The sequence below is a fragment of the Nicotiana attenuata genome, chromosome 1 (assembly GCF_001879085.1).
Source record: "Nicotiana attenuata strain UT chromosome 1, NIATTr2, whole genome shotgun sequence".
Lineage (NCBI taxonomy): Eukaryota > Viridiplantae > Streptophyta > Magnoliopsida > Solanales > Solanaceae > Nicotiana > Nicotiana attenuata.
In genome coordinates, this window is record NC_031989.1 from 33,545,031 (window position 1) to 33,567,314 (window position 22,284).

At 36.2% G+C, this 22,284-nt stretch overlaps 2 protein-coding genes across 5 annotated transcripts; one reads left to right on the plus strand and one right to left on the minus strand.

Annotated features, from left to right (window-relative positions):
• LOC109224270 (cullin-1-like) lies at positions 1,684 to 8,897 on the plus strand. The gene is made up of 19 exons (XM_019388859.1): positions 1,684 to 1,955; positions 2,933 to 3,195; positions 3,554 to 3,739; positions 3,861 to 3,908; positions 4,025 to 4,228; positions 4,325 to 4,402; positions 4,601 to 4,690; positions 4,810 to 4,890; positions 4,986 to 5,045; positions 5,367 to 5,393; positions 5,477 to 5,563; positions 5,648 to 5,797; positions 5,891 to 5,946; positions 6,040 to 6,160; positions 6,246 to 6,407; positions 6,514 to 6,657; positions 6,741 to 6,959; positions 7,045 to 7,212; positions 8,495 to 8,897. The coding sequence occupies exons 2-19, from the start codon at positions 2,959 to 2,961 to the stop codon at positions 8,594 to 8,596; spliced, it is 2,220 nt and encodes a 739-aa protein (XP_019244404.1). The 5' UTR covers positions 1,684 to 1,955; positions 2,933 to 2,958; the 3' UTR covers positions 8,597 to 8,897.
• LOC109224278 lies at positions 9,543 to 21,156 on the minus strand. Of its 4 annotated transcripts, none has more exons than XM_019388878.1 (14): positions 20,578 to 21,156; positions 18,451 to 18,523; positions 18,220 to 18,350; positions 17,607 to 17,999; positions 16,165 to 17,498; positions 15,503 to 15,966; positions 13,637 to 15,414; positions 13,353 to 13,507; positions 12,506 to 12,666; positions 11,518 to 11,678; positions 10,492 to 11,009; positions 10,225 to 10,377; positions 10,055 to 10,120; positions 9,543 to 9,896 (listed from the first exon to the last, which is right to left on the minus strand). In XM_019388878.1, the coding sequence occupies exons 1-11, from the start codon at positions 20,716 to 20,718 to the stop codon at positions 10,815 to 10,817; spliced, it is 4,986 nt and encodes a 1,661-aa protein (XP_019244423.1). In that variant the 5' UTR covers positions 20,719 to 21,156; the 3' UTR covers positions 9,543 to 9,896; positions 10,055 to 10,120; positions 10,225 to 10,377; positions 10,492 to 10,814. The 4 variants fall into 4 exon arrangements, with proteins under 4 accessions (XP_019244423.1, XP_019244415.1, XP_019244419.1 ...); XM_019388870.1 differs by having other exon boundaries at positions 9,987 to 10,120; XM_019388874.1 differs by having other exon boundaries at positions 10,208 to 10,377.

The following is a 22,284-nucleotide window of genomic DNA, read 5'->3' on the forward strand; positions in this document are numbered from 1 at the left end:
AGAAATTGCATGTCATTGCAATATTAGAGCAACTAACGGAGTTAGGATACCATTAGGGGTCGTTTGATTATTGGGATAAGGATACTAATCATATGATAGAATTTGGGATTATATTTATTCCATATTTAGTTATGAATATTAGCTAATATTAGTATAAATTTTTACCAAAATGATGGAACCAACTATCCCATATAAAAGGTGGGATAGCTAATTCTATGGGATATCCTCGTCTATCGTGCAGTTGAAACAAATGACCCCTTACAACATTATATGTTCTAGCCTGCTTTGTCCAATATAATGCCAAATGTTATTGTGCTATCTATGACTGTTTCGTTGCAGAAACGGGAAAAACCCCATTAGGAGGTGTGCTTTTTTATTTCTATAATTATCAGACAAAAATATATAATTCAAGGCTTTATTTTTTTGGTGATCATCAACAACGTTTGTTTGTTGGATTCGTAATGTTTCTATTTGGTAATTACAACAATAAATTCTTAATTATAAGAATAGTTTTTCTTTTCGTCAAACGCTTCAAATCTCCAATAATTTTTTTCCTGTAAAAGGTGTTTTAGCTTTCCAAAAGCTTGGTCATACATATTAAAATTATAATTATCACTTGTGAGATTATTTAAGTTTTGATATATAATGTTTAAATTTTTTACGTCAGCACGATAGTTTAACTAACACTCTGTTTGGATCACTGTTCCCCATCGTTTTATAATGTATCGTATTGTACTGTATTGTATTGTATCGTATCGTTTTATGAATACAATGTTTGGATAGATTGTATTGTTCGTTGTTGTTAAATAACATTTTGCTGTTTGGTTTGACTGTATCGTACTGTACTTTAACTGATAAGTTTACTACAATACCCTCAATTATTTTAAATATTTAATTTATCAAAAATTACACATAAAAATTATTAAGAAAACCACTTTCTACTAACTAATCACTAAATATGTCTTATATATAAATTAAGCAATTAAATTCATGCAAATTCTATCGAAATTAGTTGAACAAGTTAATAATATTAAAAATAATAATAAGTACAATATATTTATAATTAGATCATAATAATAAAAATTTTTAAAAAAAATATTAAGTAGACTCCATTCAGACAAAAGTAAAACAAAACATTTACCTGAAGAGTATGGAGAAGCGGCAGAAGAACAAAATGAGTTTTTCACGTATGTAGGTTATTATATACTAGGTTATATTTGGGATGTCGTCTTGAGAATTTATATCGGTTATTAGACTTCACGTAGAATTCTATTACAAAATTATGTGAGAAAGAGACTTTGCTATTATTTAAAATAAAAAGGTAAAGGGTAAAATAGAATTATAAAGTAATAAGTTAGGGCATAATTAGAAAGAAAAATAGGAAACGATCCCATCACACCAAATCGGTTGTTTCAAAAAATAGGACTTTCCATTGTTCCGGAGCAATGGATTTAACAATACAATACAACCAATTTTAACTAAACAATTAAAACAAACATTGTTCGGTGAAAACAATACAATACGATACAATAGGTAACAACCATCCAAACAAGCTGTTAGTAGAATAGTTTACTTATCAGTTATTTTAAGTTAGTAATAAATGTTGTATTAAATAGTGTTATATGTAAACTGACATTACCTATATATGTACTCCAATTAATATACGTCTAAGAATAGTATATACGATATGATTGGCCGGATATTCTAAGCTTAAAAAGAAGAAGGAAAAAAAGAGAGAAGGAAATCTCCACATGGTTTCCAAGAGAAGGCAGGACTGTGAGAGTGGAATTTGGTTGAAATTCAACCGCCTCATTCTCAACCCATTTCCCCTGTAAATAAACTTAGTGATTCTAAATATTTGAGATATTTTCTCTTACTTATCGCATTGTATAATCTGTTGACAACGCAAGCGATTTATCAACACGAGGCAATTGTAATTCAGATCCTTTTCTCTGGTAAGGGCCGAGGAGATTATGATTTAGCTTTGGTCTTGTTATCGTTTCTAGGGTTTACGATCGTGCTAAAATTCTTGAACAACGAATTGAATTGCCTGGAAAAAAAAATTAAATTGGAATTACGCGATATGTGTCGATTTCCTTATTTACACTAGGTCATTTGCTACATGCGGGCTTATGTTTTGGAGTTTTATTAGTGCAAACTGAAACTGAAATAAATATTTCTGTTTGAGAATGTGCCGGTCATTTTGTATATCCGAACCTGCATAAAGATAATTGCAAAAGTGTACATTGTATATCCCAACCTGTATAAAGATAATTGCAAAAGTGTACATTGAAGATGTTTTTCTTCTTTATCATTGAAACTTGAATTAGCATTATATTTTTTAATTGATTCCTGATTGGGAATTAGGGTAAAAGGCTAGTAGGTAGTTGAGCGTGTCAGTATTATTATGGTACTTTCTTATACTTAGATTTCTAGTACTAGTGGTTATTTCTTTTGCTTCAGTTACCTTAATTTCTTTTCTATTACTGAGTCCTACCTTCGCAAGACATGATAAGGTCTGCGTGCACATTACGCTCCCCCGACTCCACTTGAGATTACAATGGGTTTATTGTTGTTGATTATTAATTGGGAAGTTGCTGCTTGTTCCTGTCCCTAAGGAATTTCTCAACGAGAGCACCACCTCAATTTGTTTGGGATTGAGTTGTAGTAGTAGTTGTTCTTGTATACGAAGTAATATTTAACCACCTATATAAGCAGTGTAATTTTTCGGGGAAAGGTGTTCAATTCTGTCTACATAGCTATGCGCCTACGCCATCGATGATATTTTTCTTCATTGTATCATTGAAATTTGAATTGGTGTTGTTTTGTGTAATTGATTATGAATTGGTGTGAGATTGGATGTTTCCTTACGAATGCTTTTTATATGGTGTAGTGTTGTGATTATGTGTGGTTTTCAATGACTCATATTCAGGTGGCAATAAAACACGTGCTTCTAAGATGGCAATGAGCCACATGAAGATTATTGAGTTGGAGGAAGGATGGGAGTTTATGGAGAAGGGAGTCACAAAGTTGAAGAAAATTTTAGAAGGACAGCAAGATTCTTTCAACTCTGAAGAGTACATGATGCTCTACACAACTATATATAACATGTGCACACAGAAGCCCCCGCATGATTACTCACAACAGCTGTATGAGAAGTACAAGTATTCTTTTGAAGAATACATCAATTCTACTGTAAGAAGCGTTAACCTTGTCTTTCATAATAATTGGGATAAGTTATTAGTTGATGGTTACCTTTGTGATGGGCAAACATATTTACTTTTCATGCAATTAGCAGGCTTTTTGGCGGTTGTATTTTTAATTAGGCAATAATGGATAGAACTTGAGTTTGGTCTGCACAATTTTTGTGTCTTGTATTGGTATAACTGACACATATTGATAAGCCTCAATAGGTGGGTGTATGTTCAAGTTGATTAGACCCTGAAATCCTAGTTAACATTACTTCATTTTAATTTGAAGATAGTACACGTGTATTCTAGTTGCTTTGCTATTGCTATTCGATTTTGAAATTAGTATTTTGTATCTTTTTTAGGTTCTGCCTGCTTTAAGAGAGAGGCATGATGAGTTTATGTTGAGGGAGTTTGTGAAAAGATGGGCGAATCATAAACTTATGGTCAGGTGGCTCTCACGGTTCTTCTATTATCTCGACCGCTATTTTATTGCCCGAAGGTCGCTACCTGCGCTTAACGAAGTTGGTCTTACGTGCTTCCGCGATCTGGTATGTTTCTCGCATCTCCTATTTAATTATTGGCAACATTATTGTTCTTGTTCTTTTGGGAATGAGCTTTCTCCATATCTTGCTGTGTGGGCAACTTATTTCTGTTTTTTGTTGACAATAGGTTTATCAGGAGTTGAACAGTAAAGCTAGAGATGCAGTTATTGTGTTGGCAAGTATCATATCCTTTTATTTTGTTTTTGATTTCTTCCCCCTTCCATTTGACCCCATGTCTTACAATATTATTTGCTAGTTTTGAGGGTCTGATTAAGAGTCCTATTGAATTAGATTGATCAAGAACGTGAGGGTGAGCAGATTGACAGGGCCTTACCGAAGAATGTGCTTGATATATTTGTTGGAATTGGAATGGGGCAAATGGAGTATTATGAAAATGACTTTGAGGATGCAATGCTTAAAGATACCGCAGCTTATTATTCTCGGAAAGCTTCTAGTTGGATCGTGGAAGATTCTTGTCCAGATTATATGTTGAAGGTACAATTCATTTTTACAAATTTCTTGAGTTCGTAAATGGTTTGGTTATTGTTTTAAGTTGCTAGAGTAAATTGTGAAACTGCTTTGCTAACACAGGCGGAGGAGTGCTTGAAGAAAGAGAAGGATAGAGTGTCTCATTATCTCCACGTTAGTAGCGAGACAAAACTTTTGGAGGTCAGCCTTTGAATTTACTTAAATACTTGCACTTCTTATTTATGTCATTGCTTTAAAGTATCTGCCTCATATATACTTGACTTAGAATGCTGAAAATTCAGACAGACTTAGAATACTGAAAATTCAGACTTTCTAAATGTTGAAAATCTTCCTTTTGTTGGATTTGTTTTCAATGCTGAGACCAAACTTATGCTGCAGAAAGTGCAAAATGAATTATTGGTTGTATATACCAATCAGTTACTTGAGAAGGAGCATTCTGGATGCCGAGCTTTGCTTAGAGATGATAAGGTATTGCTTCCTTGTTTTTCTTTTCACTATTAGTTTTCTGGTAGTTTCAATGTATTTTACATATTATTTGATGCTGCTCTCTTTTGCCCTTACTTCTCCACTGCCTTTTTTACTCTTAGGTAGAGGATTTATCTCGAATGTATAGGCTATTCCACAGAATTCCTAAGGGATTGGAACCTGTTGCAAATATGTTTAAACAGGTATTTTTCTATGCCAATTAACGACAGACAAAAGGAGGTATTTATTTAGTTTTGTAATTTTGCCTAAGCATCTGCTAACAGTACATATTTTACAGCATGTCACTTCTGAAGGCATGGTCTTGGTGCAACAGGCTGAAGATACGGCAAGTAACAAGGTGAATTGTGCATGTTCCTGTTTCATATTTTTATGAGTTTACTCCTAAGAATGATGATTATCTGTTTAATTGTAAGCGAGTCTGAAGTCCTTTTCAACTGTTAATAGGGGAAAAACAGTGAGGGGGAGGGGGGATTGCATGAAACACCATTTAGAGAACAAATTTTTTTGAGTGGAGTTGAAATCATTTGTAAAAATAAAGTACATATGTATGAAGTTTCTCTGCAGCCTTGCTGTCCTATGATTTCGAGAATTTTTTTGTTCCTGATAATAGTTTATTAGCGTTTCCATTTGAGGTGCTGATATGTGTGTTCTTGCACAGGCTGAAAGTTCGGGCACAGGGGAGCAGGTAGAACCATATTCCCATATTTGGATTTCACTTTTATGTATTGGTAAGTATCCACTTAATCGTGGACTCATCCCTTTTCTCAGGTCTTCGTTAGGAAGTTGATTGAGCTCCACGACAAGTATATGTCTTATGTTACAGAGTGTTTTACTAATAACTCTCTCTTTCATAAGGTATGTTCAGCTGGTAACAGTTGTCTGCGGATCTCTTCTACTTTGAATTCTTTGTTTCTGGTGTCTAAAGTTTGACATATACAGGCTCTGAAGGAGGCATTTGAGGTCTTTTGTAACAAGATTGTGTCAGGTTGTTCAAGTGCGGAGCTCCTTGCTTCTTATTGTGATAATATTCTTAAGAAAGGTGGGAGTGAAAAGCTCAGTGATGACGCTATTGAGGAGACATTGGATAAGGTATAGCGTGAACTGTAAATCACTCTTCAGTTCCTGGAAGGCCCATCTTTCTGCAAATGATACCATAATAAATAATGGTTTCAATTTTTATAGGTGGTCAAGCTTCTCGCATACATCAGTGACAAAGACCTCTTTGCGGAGTTCTACAGGTGGGGTAGACAGTCCAATTTCTTGATATAATAACCTTAGTTAGGTTGAATCTTCATTTACCTTTTGGAATGTCCATTGTCTTGGTGCAACAGGAAGAAGCTTTCTCGTCGATTGCTCTTTGATAAAAGTGCCAATGATGACCATGAAAGGCTTATCTTAACAAAGCTGAAGCAGCAGTGTGGTGGACAGTTTACATCTAAGATGGAGGGAATGGTGAGTAACACAATATCTTTTCATAGTTTATTCTTTCCCCATTCAAATATCTTATTAAAGCTTGTGGTTGGGAACTTGTGAATAGGTGACAGACTTGACATTGGCTAGGGAAAATCAGAACCACTTTCAGGAATATCTCAGCAACAACCCTGCAGCAAGTCCTGGAATCGATTTAACTGTCACAGTTCTTACAACTGGATTCTGGCCTAGTTATAAATCTTCTGATTTGAGTCTCCCAGTGGAAATGGCGAGAGCTGCTTTTCTTGCTTTGAAAATTCACTTTCTGTTTTGCTGATTTGAGGTTTTCTTCTGAATTAATGAATGACATACCTTTGTTTTGCCGTTTGCCTCAGGTAAAGTGTGTGGAAGTCTTCAAGGAATTCTATCAGACGAAAACAAAACACAGGAAATTGACATGGATTTATTCATTGGGTACTTGTAACATAAACGGGAAGTTTGCGCCTAAAACAATTGAACTGATTGTGGGAACTTATCAGGTCACTACCCTTTAATGATTCCATTGCAATATCCCTGTTCGTTACAGTACAGTTTTTTGGATTTATGATTGCGTCTTTTTCAGGCTGCTGCTCTGTTACTGTTTAATGCTTCAGATAGATTGAGTTACTCAGAAATCAAGAGTCAATTAAATTTGGCGGATGATGACTTGGTCAGATTGCTTCATTCCCTTTCATGTGCCAAGTATAAAATTCTGACTAAGGAGCCTAGCAATAGAACTGTCTCACCATCTGATCATTTTGAGTTCAACTCCAAGTTCAGTGACAGGATGAGGAGGATTAGGGTATATATACTGTTTAGAACTTTGTACCTTTCAATGATGCTTCTTTCATAAACGCATTAATGGCATGAAAATTTGTACCGTCCAGGTCCCATTGCCTCCTGCGGATGAAAGGAAAAAGGTGGTTGAGGATGTGGACAAAGATAGACGTTATGCAATTGATGCCTGTATTGTGCGCATTATGAAGAGTCGGAAGGTTCTTCCTCATCAACAGCTAGTGTTGGAGTGTGTTGAGCAGTTGAGCCGAATGTTTAAGGTATGCACCACTCTTTCAACCATTTGAATTTTCTAGAATGAAACAAATCGCTTTGCAAGGTCTATATGATTTGCATGCCCCAATATGTCACTGCAGCGGACCTTTTGTTTTCCAGCTTTCCAATACACAAATTGAAGGGTATCATCTTCTAGGAACGTAGCGACAGATAGGATCACACTATCACCTCATTACTTTAACAGCTTTTCTTTCAGGATCAGAGTCTTTGGGGATCATGGTGTTGAAAGTATTTTTAAGAATTTAAGATGGGTATCACCATTTAATTTCTCTTATATTTTGGTGTAGGCTTTCTTTTTTTATTTTTTGGTATACAGCTTGTAAACGGGGTTCTCACCAACTGTTTATAAAATCAATTACCTTATTAAAAAAAAGAATTTAAATATGTGGGATAGTGTTGGTAAAATAGTTAAAGGGGGCTACCTTAAACATTTTAAATATCTGGAATACCGTTGGTAAATTAGTAGGTGGATCTCCCTTAGTTTTAGGTTTGTGATGCATGTCTTGTTTGACTTGAGTGAAATTGTTGGTTTCCTTACCAACAATTTTACTTGACAGAATGATAGAATTACCAATTTTACATTTTCCCTCCACTCACAAATTGTTCCCCAGTTTTGATTTCTTAGACATTATTATAGCACTGTGAAACAAAGAATTTTTAGTTGAAATATCTTTCATTAATTACAAATCCTTTAAATATGTTATCCAGTGACAATTATCCACTTCCGATTTTTTCTGTAAATGGGTCAAATGACAGCCGCTTGAATAGATGGTTCTTTTTCTTCTTTCCCATTCTTTTCATTTTCTTCTAAACCGGTGAAACAACATGAGAGATGAAACGAGGAGGCAGACCTCCCTTTTGTCTGTAGTTTCTTTTTGGAAGAGATATCTGGCATTTCATACTCTCTTAATGGGGAAAGTTATTTTGGTCATAGAATAAGTGGCAACTTTTAAATGAGAATAAGTTTGGAGTAATGATTTTAGTCTAGTTCATGAACTTGAGGATTCAGTCTTGAAAAGCTAGAGTTTCCATATAAAATCAAAACTACGAGAGATGAACACGGGTCAAATATGGTTGCACCGCGTGCTTACAATGTTATGATATTTGTGTGCCATCCAACCCAAGAATCTCACATTCTGATTATTTATGAGCTCTATTTCCTTTGCAAGTGCATCTTAAACTTAGCTTTATCCTGAAGATTAGTTAGGGCTGTTATAGAAACTGAGAATTTTATACTAATATCATAAATTTTGCATATTTGTGTAGCCTGATTTCAAAGCAATCAAAAAGCGAATGGAAGATCTTATCACTCGGGATTACTTGGAAAGAGACAAAGAGAACCCGAACTTGTTTAAGTACTTAGCCTGAAGCGATGCTGTGGTGCCTGGCTGAGATTCTATTGTTCTTTCACATTGGATTAAGTACAGCTGGTTTTCCATGTAATAGGAGTATAGTAGGAGACAAATTTTTTGACCTTGCCTATAAGTAAGCAACTGTGCAGTATAGAACAAAATCTTATTTGAATTCCAAATTATATGTTCACTAGCTACAGCAATTGAACCCGAGTATCTCTTGTTAACCATTTTTACCTTGACATTGTTGTACACATGTTTCTACAGTTACTCGATTAGCCGAGGCAGTTGGTGAATCATTTCAAAGCTGTTATCAATTGTGTTTTGTCCTTAAATAGCTTCTCTCATCATATATACCTCACCGAAGAAATTAGGCTTGAGGTGACTAACTACGTATAACATCCATTTGTTTGTCAACCCTATTAAACTTTCATTTCTAAACCCGATCAATCATGTGTTTTCCTTAGGTAGCTTCTCTGATCATATGTACTTCATCGAAGAAATCAGATTGTGAGGCGACTAACTACCACAATCTAACTACTTCTAGCTTCCATTCATTGACATCATTCTTGAACTCTGTTTAGCTTTCATTTAGTCTCATTTCTAAACCCTATTAAGTGGAGGGGATGTGTTTCACTGACTTCTCAGAAAGGGCTACAAGGCCAATCAAAATCATTAATTATTGCAGTCAGTCGGAACAGTATGATCTTCTATAGTTCATTCTTTTGAGAGTAGAACTCTTAATTTCAAGAGAGACTTCTAGCGTTGGAAAACCCATAATCAAATAAAGAACAGCAGTCAAATAGTCCAAACGGTCGAACAATTTTGAAATGGCCAGCCAATAATTTGGATCCTGAAACAATCCACAAGGAATTGAAGTTAACTGTGAGTTATGAGTTTAATGAATGTAAAATGTTTGTATCAACATCTTCCGGGAAAAAGAATGTTATATCTTTTACACATTGACACCACCATGATTTATTAAATCAGAACTTTATGCTGTTAAACAAATGTCTTCTATAACAGATGGTAATTGAAGGATTTACAGGAAAAGACCCAAAAATGAAGAGTCTAAGTTCTACGCATTGACAATGTAAAACTTATTTACACAATCAAATTACTTATAACGTATATACAAGTACATCTTAAGATAAAAACATTATTTGGTAACTTGGTAAAAATGGTAAAATTTGCCTACTCACTACTATAGCTACTCAAAGGTCAAGGTCAAGGTACACTGATGGTGGAAAGTTTATTAACACTGTTAGTAAGTATAACAAAGCCAAGTTGCTGCAGTCACAGCAGTTCTCAACGACCTGTAAACATCAAATCCAATGAGTGAGACAGGGTAGCAGGATATATATAGATAGCAATGGTAAAAAAAAAGAAAAGCATAAGATTCTTACTGGGCTTTTTTCCTTCGAATTTCGAAATAAATTCCCGAGACAATTAACAAAGGCAGTGGAGTATTAACCTTCTAAGATGGACGCAACAACTGCATATCTCATCTTGTGAGTGTCCCTATTAGCAGAAAGCTAACCTGCAAAAGAAAATTCTGGTTTTTATAGACGGGAATAATCTTTTTTCTGTTACGTACATAATATAATTTAATGATTCTTCAACATACGGGTAGAAAGTGTATACCGCCGAGTCCCCTCAATGTCAGCAACTCATCAATCAACTCGAATCATATATACTTGTCACATTATTCTTTTGTGCTGTCGTGGGAAGTGTTTTCTCTGAATTTTTCCCTTCTATAAGTTGAAAACTAACAAGCCATCTGTATTGCAGACGTATCTGTAGTTGGAATCAAGGAAATAAAAGTGGTAGAGATGAGCTATTGACTCGCAAGAACACTAAATAAATTGCTTGAGATATGAGAAAAATGCAATACTCATGACCCTTTTTTACCTTCATTCTCGGAGAGGCAAGTCAGCTGGATCAGTAACAACAAGCCATTTGCAATGTTATGAATTTATGACAGCAACACCAAGTTCCTTATTTCAATCAGATCGTGACCGTGTCTGTATTGGGAACATCTTACCATTTGCAGTATGTAGCTATGTACAGATTTACAAGGGCATTAAGAGTGGAGTTCTTAACTTGATAGGTATAATAGCATCCCTCGACCAAGAGATCCTCGTTCTGATTTCTGCTCAATTGACAGCAAACGGAGGAACAGGTTCAGGAGTCTGTCCCATGGAATCACATGGTTTCAGGCTTAAAGTTAAATTTCACCGGCTGATAGCTTCCATGGCAACCCGGACTAGGCGCAATAAGCCGTCAACATCCTGGAAGTTGAAATCAAGGGCCTTCTTTACAGATAATGCAGGCTCTTTACACTGTGTATCGCTGAGTCCAGGATAAGCAGCTGCAAAAGCAACACGTGATTTCCTGGAGGCGTCCATTGCTAAGGTAACTTCTTGTGCCTGTAAATCAATCAAAACTAAGATTCTAGAAAAAGGAACATGGCCAGATCAAAGTAACAATCCGGAACATGACTTCTCAAGTAAATGGATACAAGGAAAAGGGTTCGACTTATGCAGAGATAAGCATTTTTGTGATTAAGCCCTTTACCCAAAAAACCTAGTGAATGACAACTAAGAAAATGGAAAAGCAGGTTCAACGCCAGTTCTGTTGGCAAAATTGCAGATAGAGTATGGTAATATGCCCTGCTTGAGGCAATTGTTCAGGAGAATAACGAGTTAGACAACACCGAAATAGTTCTTTAATTTATCTGGTCTGATGCTTCTTATGTTCGATTAATGATCTCATCCACTAAATTAAATTAGACGAACAACAGAGTTAGACAATATAAAATAGTTCTTTACTTTATATGGTTTGATGCTTCTCTCCGTTGAAAATATGTTTGATTAATGATCTCATCCACTCAAGTAGACTAACTCATTAATGGAGCTGAAATTTACTGATACTTACAAAGTCAAGTAGCCTCGTGAAGCTAGCACGGTTTCTCGCTGAGACAACATGAGTTCCAGCAACTTGGGGAGAAGCAACACCTTTCATCAAGGCAGCCTTGTCTACCGTTGTTGGATTGTTCAAATTGTCAACATCAGAGGCAGAAGAGGAAGGGGACTCACCTATGATAATAAGGAACCCAATAAGTATAACCATTAAAAAGAAGTCCAATCCGCTAAGAAGAAAGTCCAAGACACTTCATCAGTACTAATAAGATATAGCTGTTTTGCTTAAAGTAAAAGAAGGAAAAACCTTTTTATATGTTTATTTTTTTATACTTATTAAACTTCTATTCCTGATAAAAGAAGAGTTAATGACTAATACTAAAATTTCAAGGAATCAATTTCAGTCCAACTATCAAAACTTACTAATACCTAATAACGTATAATTCTTGAATAAAATCCATTGAAGCTTTGATCATCAGAGATAAATGTCATTTATGTGAATTGTTATTGATGATTTACGAATAATTTAATTGTTCTACAATGTTCTGCCAACTTAATCATTCCACATTTTCATCTTTTCCATCAACACACCAATTTGTTCTTGGCATAAACGAAGATAAATGGAATAACCTTTTAATAGACATACTTCTATTTTGGCTAATATTGGCAAACTTCATAATCAATTATTTTTCAGTCTCCCCAGAATGTTATACAGAACTTTCTAGCGGTATTGACTCGTCAATTTCATAATATCTTCAACATTTCATAGATACAGCAAAGCATAAGCCTGTGAGTACACAGAAAATGGTTTTAGTGTAGTACAAAGTAAATATTGTGAACATTATCTTAATGAGTATCCAGCAAAACCTTTGATGCCACTTTAGTAACATCAAAGTTTAAACCAGAAGTCTAAAGAAGCATGCTGGTCAAATTGGCACAATCTGAAATAAAATTGTATCATGATGTAAGATGTTTATTTTCAGGTGAATCTCTAGTAAAATTACCCGGAGGAAAAATTTGCAGGGCTGTTTGTAGTTCATTCCTATATCTGTTTGCATTGAAATGTGAGGAATAAATTACTCGCATGTACGCGACCTCCAAGCATTTATAGGCTAGTGCGACAGCAGCCATGTCTTTCAGTCTCTCATATTCATGGGCAACAAACCTATAAAAATAACAAAAATAAATCCCAGAATTAGCATTACTTGGTATTAGGAACTTCTGAAGTACTTCAAGATCTCATTGGCAGTATAAACTGATCTCTACAATATAAATGACTCTTAGGATTATACATTATGAGAATAGAAATAAGATGTTTGAGAAGTACATCCGATGAAAGAAGTTTTTCTTATATACCACAAAGCAGTATTATGTAATCCCAAGTGTGTTTTTGTGTGATCAGGTAAGATTTTTATTAATTAAGAAAGGTACCAAGAAAGCTGTTGGCACAAAACAATCCCCAGATATTAACAAAACATTTTCTAATTTGCAGTACTTTTAACAAACTCCAGATCCTTGATCAATCCGGAATGCTAAAAAAGGAAAACATAGTATTGGGTAGGGTCCCCATAAAGTTCTTGATAATGAATGAAGAATGTAAAAGAACAGCAAGTCGAATTTATTCATTCTGCTAGCAAGGGTTCTTGTTTATTAATCAAGTCATTCCTGAGAACCTTTATACTCTCCTTTACTGTATCTGTTATTGAGCATATTGTCATGACTAGTTCATCAAGAAACAGCTTAGATATCTCAGATCCTGTACTTCCGCGTGGTAAGAAAGTAACATCTACTCACGAATTTGTGCAATCAGGGTCACAATGAATGAATAGATGCAAAGACCAGACAACTCACTCGCACAGTTTTGCAGTGCTGCTATAAATTTGCCTTGACTGGTTCATTTCACTGTGCTTGGCGCTGTCGTTGCATGATTCTAGCAAGGATGCTCCGTGGAGAAACTTTAGGGTTGCTTGAAAATAGAGACTTGTACTTTCACTTGATCCAGAATTCTGCAACAAGACGTCAAGTTATGCCAACAAAAATGAGTAAATAAATAAACAAATGAGAGCAAATGATAAAGATTATCAACTAATTATAGGCCCTTCTTTTCTTTGGATTTGAAGGAATATTATGTAAACCTTGAGGCGATCTGCCAGGTGTTTGAGGTTCGTGGCTTCTTTTATAGCATTTGCAGCAGCTTGACTTGTAGAATCCTTCTGAATAGGGCTGCGAGCATCCGGATCCCGGATCTTATGTGTAGGCGGAGTAGAGTGTCGCATACAACTAGGTATTCCAGGGTGGCTTTCAGATTTTTTACCCTGTCTTGAAGTATTCAACATCTCCCCTTCAAAAGTATCCGCTGCCAACGAATTAGCCGCACCTTCCTTTTTGAATGCAGGAACTGGTTGCGAAAATGGAACTGCCTCATTTTGACCTCTTGTTGAAGGAGATGCTAAGTGTGACTTTCCTCTCTCAAAAACTTCAATTCGCTCTGTTTTGTCAGAAGCAAGCTTCCTGAACGATTTTCCATCATCTCGATCAGTTAGAGCGGCCTGCCTTTTATCCAGGCTGGATATAACATCTAATTTAACTTCTGCACCATCATGATCACCAAACTTCGATTGAAGATCTCCTTTGACATTCTCATTCAACAATTTCCCAGCAGGATCTTTCTTAGAACCTTGTTGTAATCTATCAGAACCAGCACCAGCTTTATCCTCAAACTTGTTTCTTCCGGATGTCAATTTCCCCTCATCTAATGTTCGATCTGAAGATTCATTTGAGACATCAGGATCCTTAGACCTACGTTTGCCAGAATCAGATCTGACAGTACGATTCTTTTCTTTACGCTGAGACAACGAAACCATCTCATCCTTTGAGGTAGACCCATTATTATGAAACTGACTACTCTTCCTTCTTTCAATATCTAGGCCTTGGTCTGAGTTCTCTGTCCTTACATCAGTGTCCCGACGAGTAGCAAAATCAGAACCTGTGATCTTTGCTTTAATTGTAGGACCTGATACATCAAGCACATCTTTCTCCTGGTAAGCAAGTTCAGAGGACTCCAGACCATGATGCTTGCCATTGGAAGCTTCGTCTTTCTTTATCATCCCAGAACGATTACTGCCCCTATCATTTTCACCATAAGAAGACCTTCTTGGTGTAGAAGTGGCATTCTTGCGATCGTCTTTTCTCTTGGGGTTCCTTTTAGTTGATGAAAACTTATCCGTGTTTGAAATCCTCAAAGGAGATGAAGATACTGATTCTACTGGTGAACCCTTCAGTTCTTGAAGACTAGCTCTGTTCTTATGTGAACCAGAAACTTTAGAAGAGCTTGAAGTTGCTGCAACAGAAGGCTGCAAAGCAGACAAATTCCTTTTTGAAGAATCTGCAGCATCTGCACTGCGCTGAGATAGAGTGCTATCTAAATCTTGTCCGACTCGCTCTTCCTTCTTACTACCTTTTCCATCAGTTCCTTCACTAGCTCTGCTTCTGCTGGAGTCTTTCCCCCCAGACCTGGAGATCCTTGCTTTCTTTTCTTTCCTGCAGTCGTTATCACATGTCTCTTCCACAATATCTCGGGGAGTTTGTGCCTCAGAATTCTGGGGTTCGCTCCGTTTTCTCTTCTTAAGGGAGTCTTTACTATCACATTTATGGACTGAACCATCCAGAGTATGGTTTTCTGGATTTTTTGCTGAAGACAAGTTTTTCATTGAATCCGCCTTTGAGTTCTTGTATTTATATTTATCCCTGACCTTTTCTGATCCACTGTTCGACAAACCAGTGCTTGAGCTCTGTCCTGGTTTCGCCCCAGTGCGGTCATCATCATAATGTACATCATCTCTCTTGAACTTTTTAGCAGTCGAACCATCCAAATCCGTCTCGCTAATGTTCCTCATCTTCGAATTTTTGATACCTGCAAAAAAAAAGTCATACAGAATAAGGAGAAGTTCCAGAAATTCAAGGTCATCAAGTTCAAAATATGACTGCTTCAGACAAAATACCCCCATCAGAATGGTTCTCAAGTGATTTTCTCTTCTCTTTTTCTTTATGTCTCTGCTTCTCGATGATTGAGCTACCTGGCAAGCCCACCAGTTCATGCCCATTTTCATCATCAGGAGAATTGGTAGTACCATTCGAGCTTCTACTATTTGGGGTCCCCTGATGGCTTCTTTTAACACAGTTTGAAGACAGTGAACCTTCTTTGGTTGCACTTGACACACCTTTTGATCCATAGATTTTCTTCCCACCAGCATCAACAGCTTGTAAACCTACTTTTTGGTGGTCTTGGCTGGCATGCAAAGTATCAATAGAAGTTAGTCCCGAGAGTGCCCCGCCAGGATACTCAAGCTGACTATGTTGTTTGTCAGAAGCAGCGGCAGTAGCACCACTCATCGGCACCTGGTAAAGGGCTCTTAGAGCCTTCGTTGTTTCCTCTTCAGTGATACCACAACGGTTCATTCCAGGCCTAGAACATGAAGAAAATTTATTAATGCGCAAACCTTAAATATCAGAAATTTTATAATATGATAATCTTTCGACCTAACATCTATGGCTACATGTCTTTGCCTTAAAAAATGAGGTCTTCTGAATAGAGAAGAATTTATTTTTAGCAAGACAGATAATCATGATAAAAGGACGAAAGCAAGGTTGAGAAAAAACTTACAGCCAGGTTTGCATTCTACAAACCCACTTCTTTGGGAGACTGTCAGGATTTGTGCCAAGTGGCAGTAGACGCCAAATCTGACACTTGTCACAACATACCCAATCTTCTTTAACTAAAGGAGCCACTGCTCCTGGAGGTGCAGCAGGATTGGATCCACACACATTGTGAGGAGCCTCATTTGAAGCCAACCTAGGATGCTCGGTGGAAGCAAACGGCTTCTCAGTTTTCCTACCATTAACACTTTCCTTCATTGAGCTATTACGTTCAAGTCTCTTCTTACTGATTACATCAGAGCCCTTGAGCATTTCCTTTGAATGAACTTTCTCCAAACCAGTTTCAGCATCTTCTAGTTCGAGTTCTACATCACCGAAGAATTCTTTGTATTTATCCCTGGCTAGGTTCTTTTTCAAGTCCTCTGAATCACTTTTGGATACGAGGATGTTGCTAGAAGAGGTTTTCTTACCCTTAGATGCTATGGAAGAATCAGCAACTAAACCATCTTTTACTACCTCTATGCTTTGGGCATTATGACATCGTGTTCCTTTGGATTTCATTGTGTCTCCAGATGTGAACAGTTCCTTTTCAGGAGCCAGTTTCATTCCATCCTCTTTTTTGGAGGAGCTTTTCTGACGAGATGACTGTTTGAGGGGACTAACTGCATCTGCATTTGGTGCATTCCTGTCTTTAGTCTGCCCAGCATTGGATGAATTGTCAGCTTCCTCCTCTTCGTTGTTGTCTTCTTTCTTCAGGTTTCCTGAACTGTGATTATTACAATGTGTCCCTTTAATTTCCATACTTCTCCTAGATGAGGAAACCTTTCCACCAGACACTTCAACAGAATTTGTGTCTACTTCAGCGACAGGCAGCAAAGATTTCTTGGATGCCCGCTCAAAAGATGGTTCTGTTCTTTTACCCTTACTGGCTGACCTTGAACTGTCAACTGTCTTCTCTGCATCTTTAGGAGGATCCGGGAAATTAGGGTATGGATCAGATAGAAGAGGGAGTTTCAAAGCATTCAAAACAAGTTCTTCACATGCAAGAGCATCAATATCGATCGCCTTCTTTGATAATAAGGCACTACCATTTTGATTATCATTGCCTTTGCCCTTTGCCAAGGCATCTTTGTCATAAATTTTCAATTTCTTTGCTTCTGAAGCTTCTCCATTTGCATAATGAGTACCGTTCGCTAATACCAAAGAAGTTTCAAGGCTTGCCTTTTTCTTCCCTTCATATCCACATTGTCCCCAAAGCTTTTCTTTATCAGTCAAGCTAATTAACTCATTTGAGAGGGGGGATAACAATAAGATATCATGCATTGGATGCGCGGTCATAATCTGCATCAACGGTGGTTGATTAAGAAAATTGCAGAAGCCAAGGTTAGCTAAACCAAAAAGAAGAAAAACAAAGCAAGCTAAATGCTTGTGGGAAGGGGAAAGATTCACCTGAAGTATACTAGTAGGGGATTCATCTGGGGAAACCTGTAGGTCATGGGATACCCCTTCACTCTCCACGGGGCTACCATCCAAAGATGATGATGGAGAATCATCAAGCCCAAGCCCACTGTAGATTTCTGCATTCTTTCGGGTCGACAAATTGTTGGTGCCAACTTTAATACGCACCTTAAGTGTTTTCAGGTCAGATGCATTTCTTGGCTTTTTCACTTTTATAATTTTTGAATTGGAGTCTTCCAACCGAGCAGGTGGTACGGCAGAATTTCTTTCCCCATTAAATGGTGGAGCCCTAGGTGCAGGTCCTGTTGCTGAACGGCCAGAAGATGCTACAGGCCTTCCTGAGAGAGAAGTGCATGATGATCCTAATGAGGTATGGCGACCACCCTGTAAAATTAAAAAATGCATATTGATTGGTAAAAGTAGAATATTTTTTTTTTGGTAATTAAGAATTTTATTCATACCAAGTAATCTGTACAAAATCATAGTCTAGTCAACACAGCTAGCTATCCAATCAAAAGTAGAATATCAACATGAAAACATATTACCTCGTTGCTGTAAACTATCATATAAGAAAACCATAAAGATTCATTCAAAGGTTGCGTACCTCAGGGAGCGGATTGTTTGGTGATATTTGTCTGTTAAAGTTGTTGGGTTCTGGTGGAGTCCTTGGATGAGACCAAGAGGGAGAACGCTGATAAGTAGGTAAAAATGAACCATACCCGCCAAATCTTGACCCTGTTAACACATGCAAATCAACAATCATCAGCTCATGTCATAAGCCTCGTCACGGCAAACTTGTGCTTCTGGGAATACCCTTTTTTCCAATATTACATACCCAGATTCTCAGCTGAAACTCCACCTTCAAAATCCTTTTGAAAATGTCCCAAAACATTGTGGAGTTTCTCATCCTTGACAGAGTAAGAGAATAGATACATGAGAAACTAGATGAGTGTTGCCATCAGAGGTGCACAATGCAATTTAAACACTAGTACACAACACCTGCCAGAAAACGTCTACCAGCTCACTAACTAGCCCCTAAACCAACTCTAGATAGAGAAGTTTCTTAATAAAGATAGACAAGTTATAAAGCAAAAAATAGAATAAGCAAATGCTGGTTCTCTCCAACGTCACAATATACTTGGACAGACACTCAATGCATTCTCTGCTAAAATGATGATAAATCACATCAAAGGAGTACTTTCAAGTATAGTTTCCGACTAGAGAAAAATTGTAACACTATTTTATATCGGTGTTGGAGTGAAATTAATCACTTTTCTCCACACGTATAGAATTACAAACTTAATCCTTTCACGTTCTTCTGTAGCTTTCTTTTTCTTTCTGAAAAGGTCAATATATATTGACGAAAAGTCAGCGAAAAGCGTTGCATGTGCACACCCGAAGAGAATTACATGTTCTGTAAGGAAGAAAGGAAGTCAAGCATGACATCAGCCTCCAAAACATTTTCCATTGCCATGTTTCGCCAAAAACTAAGCAAAGATATACACTTGTATTTTGAACTTAAGTACATTATCTTTCCTGTTCTAAGAAATTCTAGCATTTCTTTCTTTCCAAATGACCCAACAAACAGCCGCAGGAATGGTGTTCCACATGGTAAGAAATGATTTAGTGATGGCTTTCCTTTGCCGAGCACATAGAAATCCGAGGAAGACCTTGGCATACACCATTTGATACTCATCAGATATTATATCACCGTAGGGATAAGTTGAGATTTAAGGAACTTCCAGTTTTAGAGAACCTCTTTGCCTAATACAGAATATGTTTAGTATATCAATCAAATTGGGCTTGAATAGAACGGAAATGTTACAGATAAATCATATAGCCGATCCCGGCTAGTTTGGGTTTGAGGCATAGTCGATCGATACATGCTGATGTAGCCTGCCACAACTCGCTGTTTTCAGCTTTCACAGAACAAGATAGTGACCATATTGAAGCATCTAAGTATACTAACAATTTAGAAAGCGGGAGAATCAGGAGCAGCCGGGCAGCTCCAACACAAAGCCACTAAAGCCCTTGCTTTAGGCCCACAAATCTTTTTGTCCCAAAAATTACTACTACATTATATATAACATATACTCATGTATATGTTTTATAATGATTACTCCCCCAATTTATATGGTGCGTTGGACTGAACATGGAGTTCAAAAAAGAAAGAAAGAATTTTGACGCACACCAAAAGTACCCTTAGAACATGTGGTCTTAAACATGTCATGGCATATATATGACCATAAGAGCATGTCACGGAAGAAAATAGGAAGCTTTATGTTGAACTTTCCAAATATAGAAAGGTGTTACTCTTCTTAGAAGAAATTAAAATGAAAACTGTGTCATATAAAACGGAACAACAGAAATGCTTATTGTTAACGACAAGTAGATTCTTTTCAACCATCTTTTGCTTAACAATGTTCCAAATTTTATTCTACTTGGCTTTGGTTGAGATAATATTTATTTGGGATTGAGGCGTAGTTGTTGTTGTAGTTGGATTTGGTTGAGGTAATGTTCATTTTCTATTCTTTGAGTATCGGATTTAGCTGAGGTAATTAAGGTAAATTTCTTTCTCTTAGAGTAATTAATATAAGCTAATTACTTTTCGGCTTCCGCGTTTCCTCTTGGCCTTTTACTCTTTTATGCTTAAGGTTTAATAACATTCCTTTTCCATTTCCTTATCAAGTTTTTTCTTAGACATGAGAAGGTCACTTATTAAGTTTTGGCTTTAGGCCGTCAATTGTATTGAGCAGCCCCAGCGGGAGATAGACAAAAGTATGTAGATTGATCAGAGATTGAGCTACAAACTAACAAACTACAAAAAGTCAATACACAAAATGAACCAAATTACAATTGAATGCAGTATGAACAAGAATCTTCTAAGACTAAAATGCTTTGATCTCAATTATAACTCCAAAAGTATGATAAACACTAAAGGCAAAAAGAAAAAGAAACTCACAAGGTAAGATAGAGAAACATCAGGGTCAATGGTTGAATCAATGTTGTAACAGCAAGCCTCTCCTTCTTCTAGCTCAGTTTCCTCCATTCCACCATCAAACCCTAATCCTATCCTTCCATCTCTACTCCCAACAGAAATCATTCAAATTAATAAATACACTCCACAAAATTCCAAGATTTTTCACTTTTGAGACCCCCTTTTGCCTCTTAACTTGAGCTACAACACACAAAAATTTTAACCCATTTCATTAAAGTTTAAAACCTTTCAGCTCAACTAATCGAGATCGCAGGAAAACAGCAAAATTTCACCAACCCTAGCTGACCTTTATTTAATAAATAAAAAATTAATTAAAATCCAACAAGAAAAAATAATTAAATCGAAGAAAAAAGAAAAACTGATATGGATTTAAAGAGCTAAGTCAGATGATTATGAAAACTGTTCTGTTAAAGCTTGGATCGCCTTACTACGATCTTTGTATTAGCTCAAAACTATGAGCAGAAAGAGAGAGAATGAAGAAAGAGAAAGACTCTGGTTTTGGTGTATTACCAGCCGCGTTTATTTTCCTTTTTTTGTTTTTCTTTTTTCTTCTTTTTCAAGAGTTAATTAATGGAGTAATAATATATACACTTGACAGATAGAAGCACACCGATGACCTAACAGCTAGACACATACAACTCCATTTTGTTTTCTTCTAAAATGTAAATATACGTAGTAATACATAGTAATATTTACTAATAGTCCAATATATATTTTTTCCATTTTTAACAGCTCGCAATTTAATTTTAATCCTGTTATAGCTTTTCCATTTTTGTTTAAGTATGTTGCAATTATAAGTGAACTTGTTAATATTTGAGAAAATAATTATATTATCTAAATGATACTGTTGCTTTAGTGGACATTAATAATAAGATAAGATTTTGTTATTCGTAACTTGAAGTATAATCTATTGTAACTTGAATCTAATTTTAAAAATATACGAATAGGGAAATTATATTTTTCGTGATATTTGAACAGGGGCGGATCTATGTAAGGACTTTGAGGTAATACGGCACCCGGACGCTCGAATAAAATTGTATATGTGTATTGGTATTTTACTGGAAAATATGATATAGGTTTTGAGTGGCACCCGAAGGTAACAAAAGGACTGTGGGTGCCACGGTTGAGTTACCAATTTTCCACATCCAATGCTTAGTGTTATTTCTCCTCGTGCTCCTCTTCTTCAATAATTCCTTCTATTTTCTTCATTTTTGTGGTTGCTCCTCTTTTAATTCCTTCTATTTTTCTTTATTTTTGTATTTCCACTCTCTTTTTACAACCTCATTATTATTATTATTTGTTTAGAATTATATATTTGCTTCCTTTTTCTCGTACTAGATCTTCAAATTTTATTTGAATGTGATTTTAATCATTTTTTAATCATCTAATGTTATATTTTTCTTGATTTTTTAAAGTGATGGCATCAATAAACGTAATACAATCTAGCTATATGTAGGTTGATTAGATGTATTTGCTAACTTAAATTTTATTTATATTTTTTAATCATAATAAATAGAATTTGTATTGAGAGAATTAGATCGAATTGGACAGTTGTTTTGGTGATCACATATTTATTTATGCACTAAAAATCTAGTAAACCGATTGAAATATTTCATAATAGATCGAACCGAACAGAACTAATTCAAAATGGGTTGAACCGGCAGAATGTAC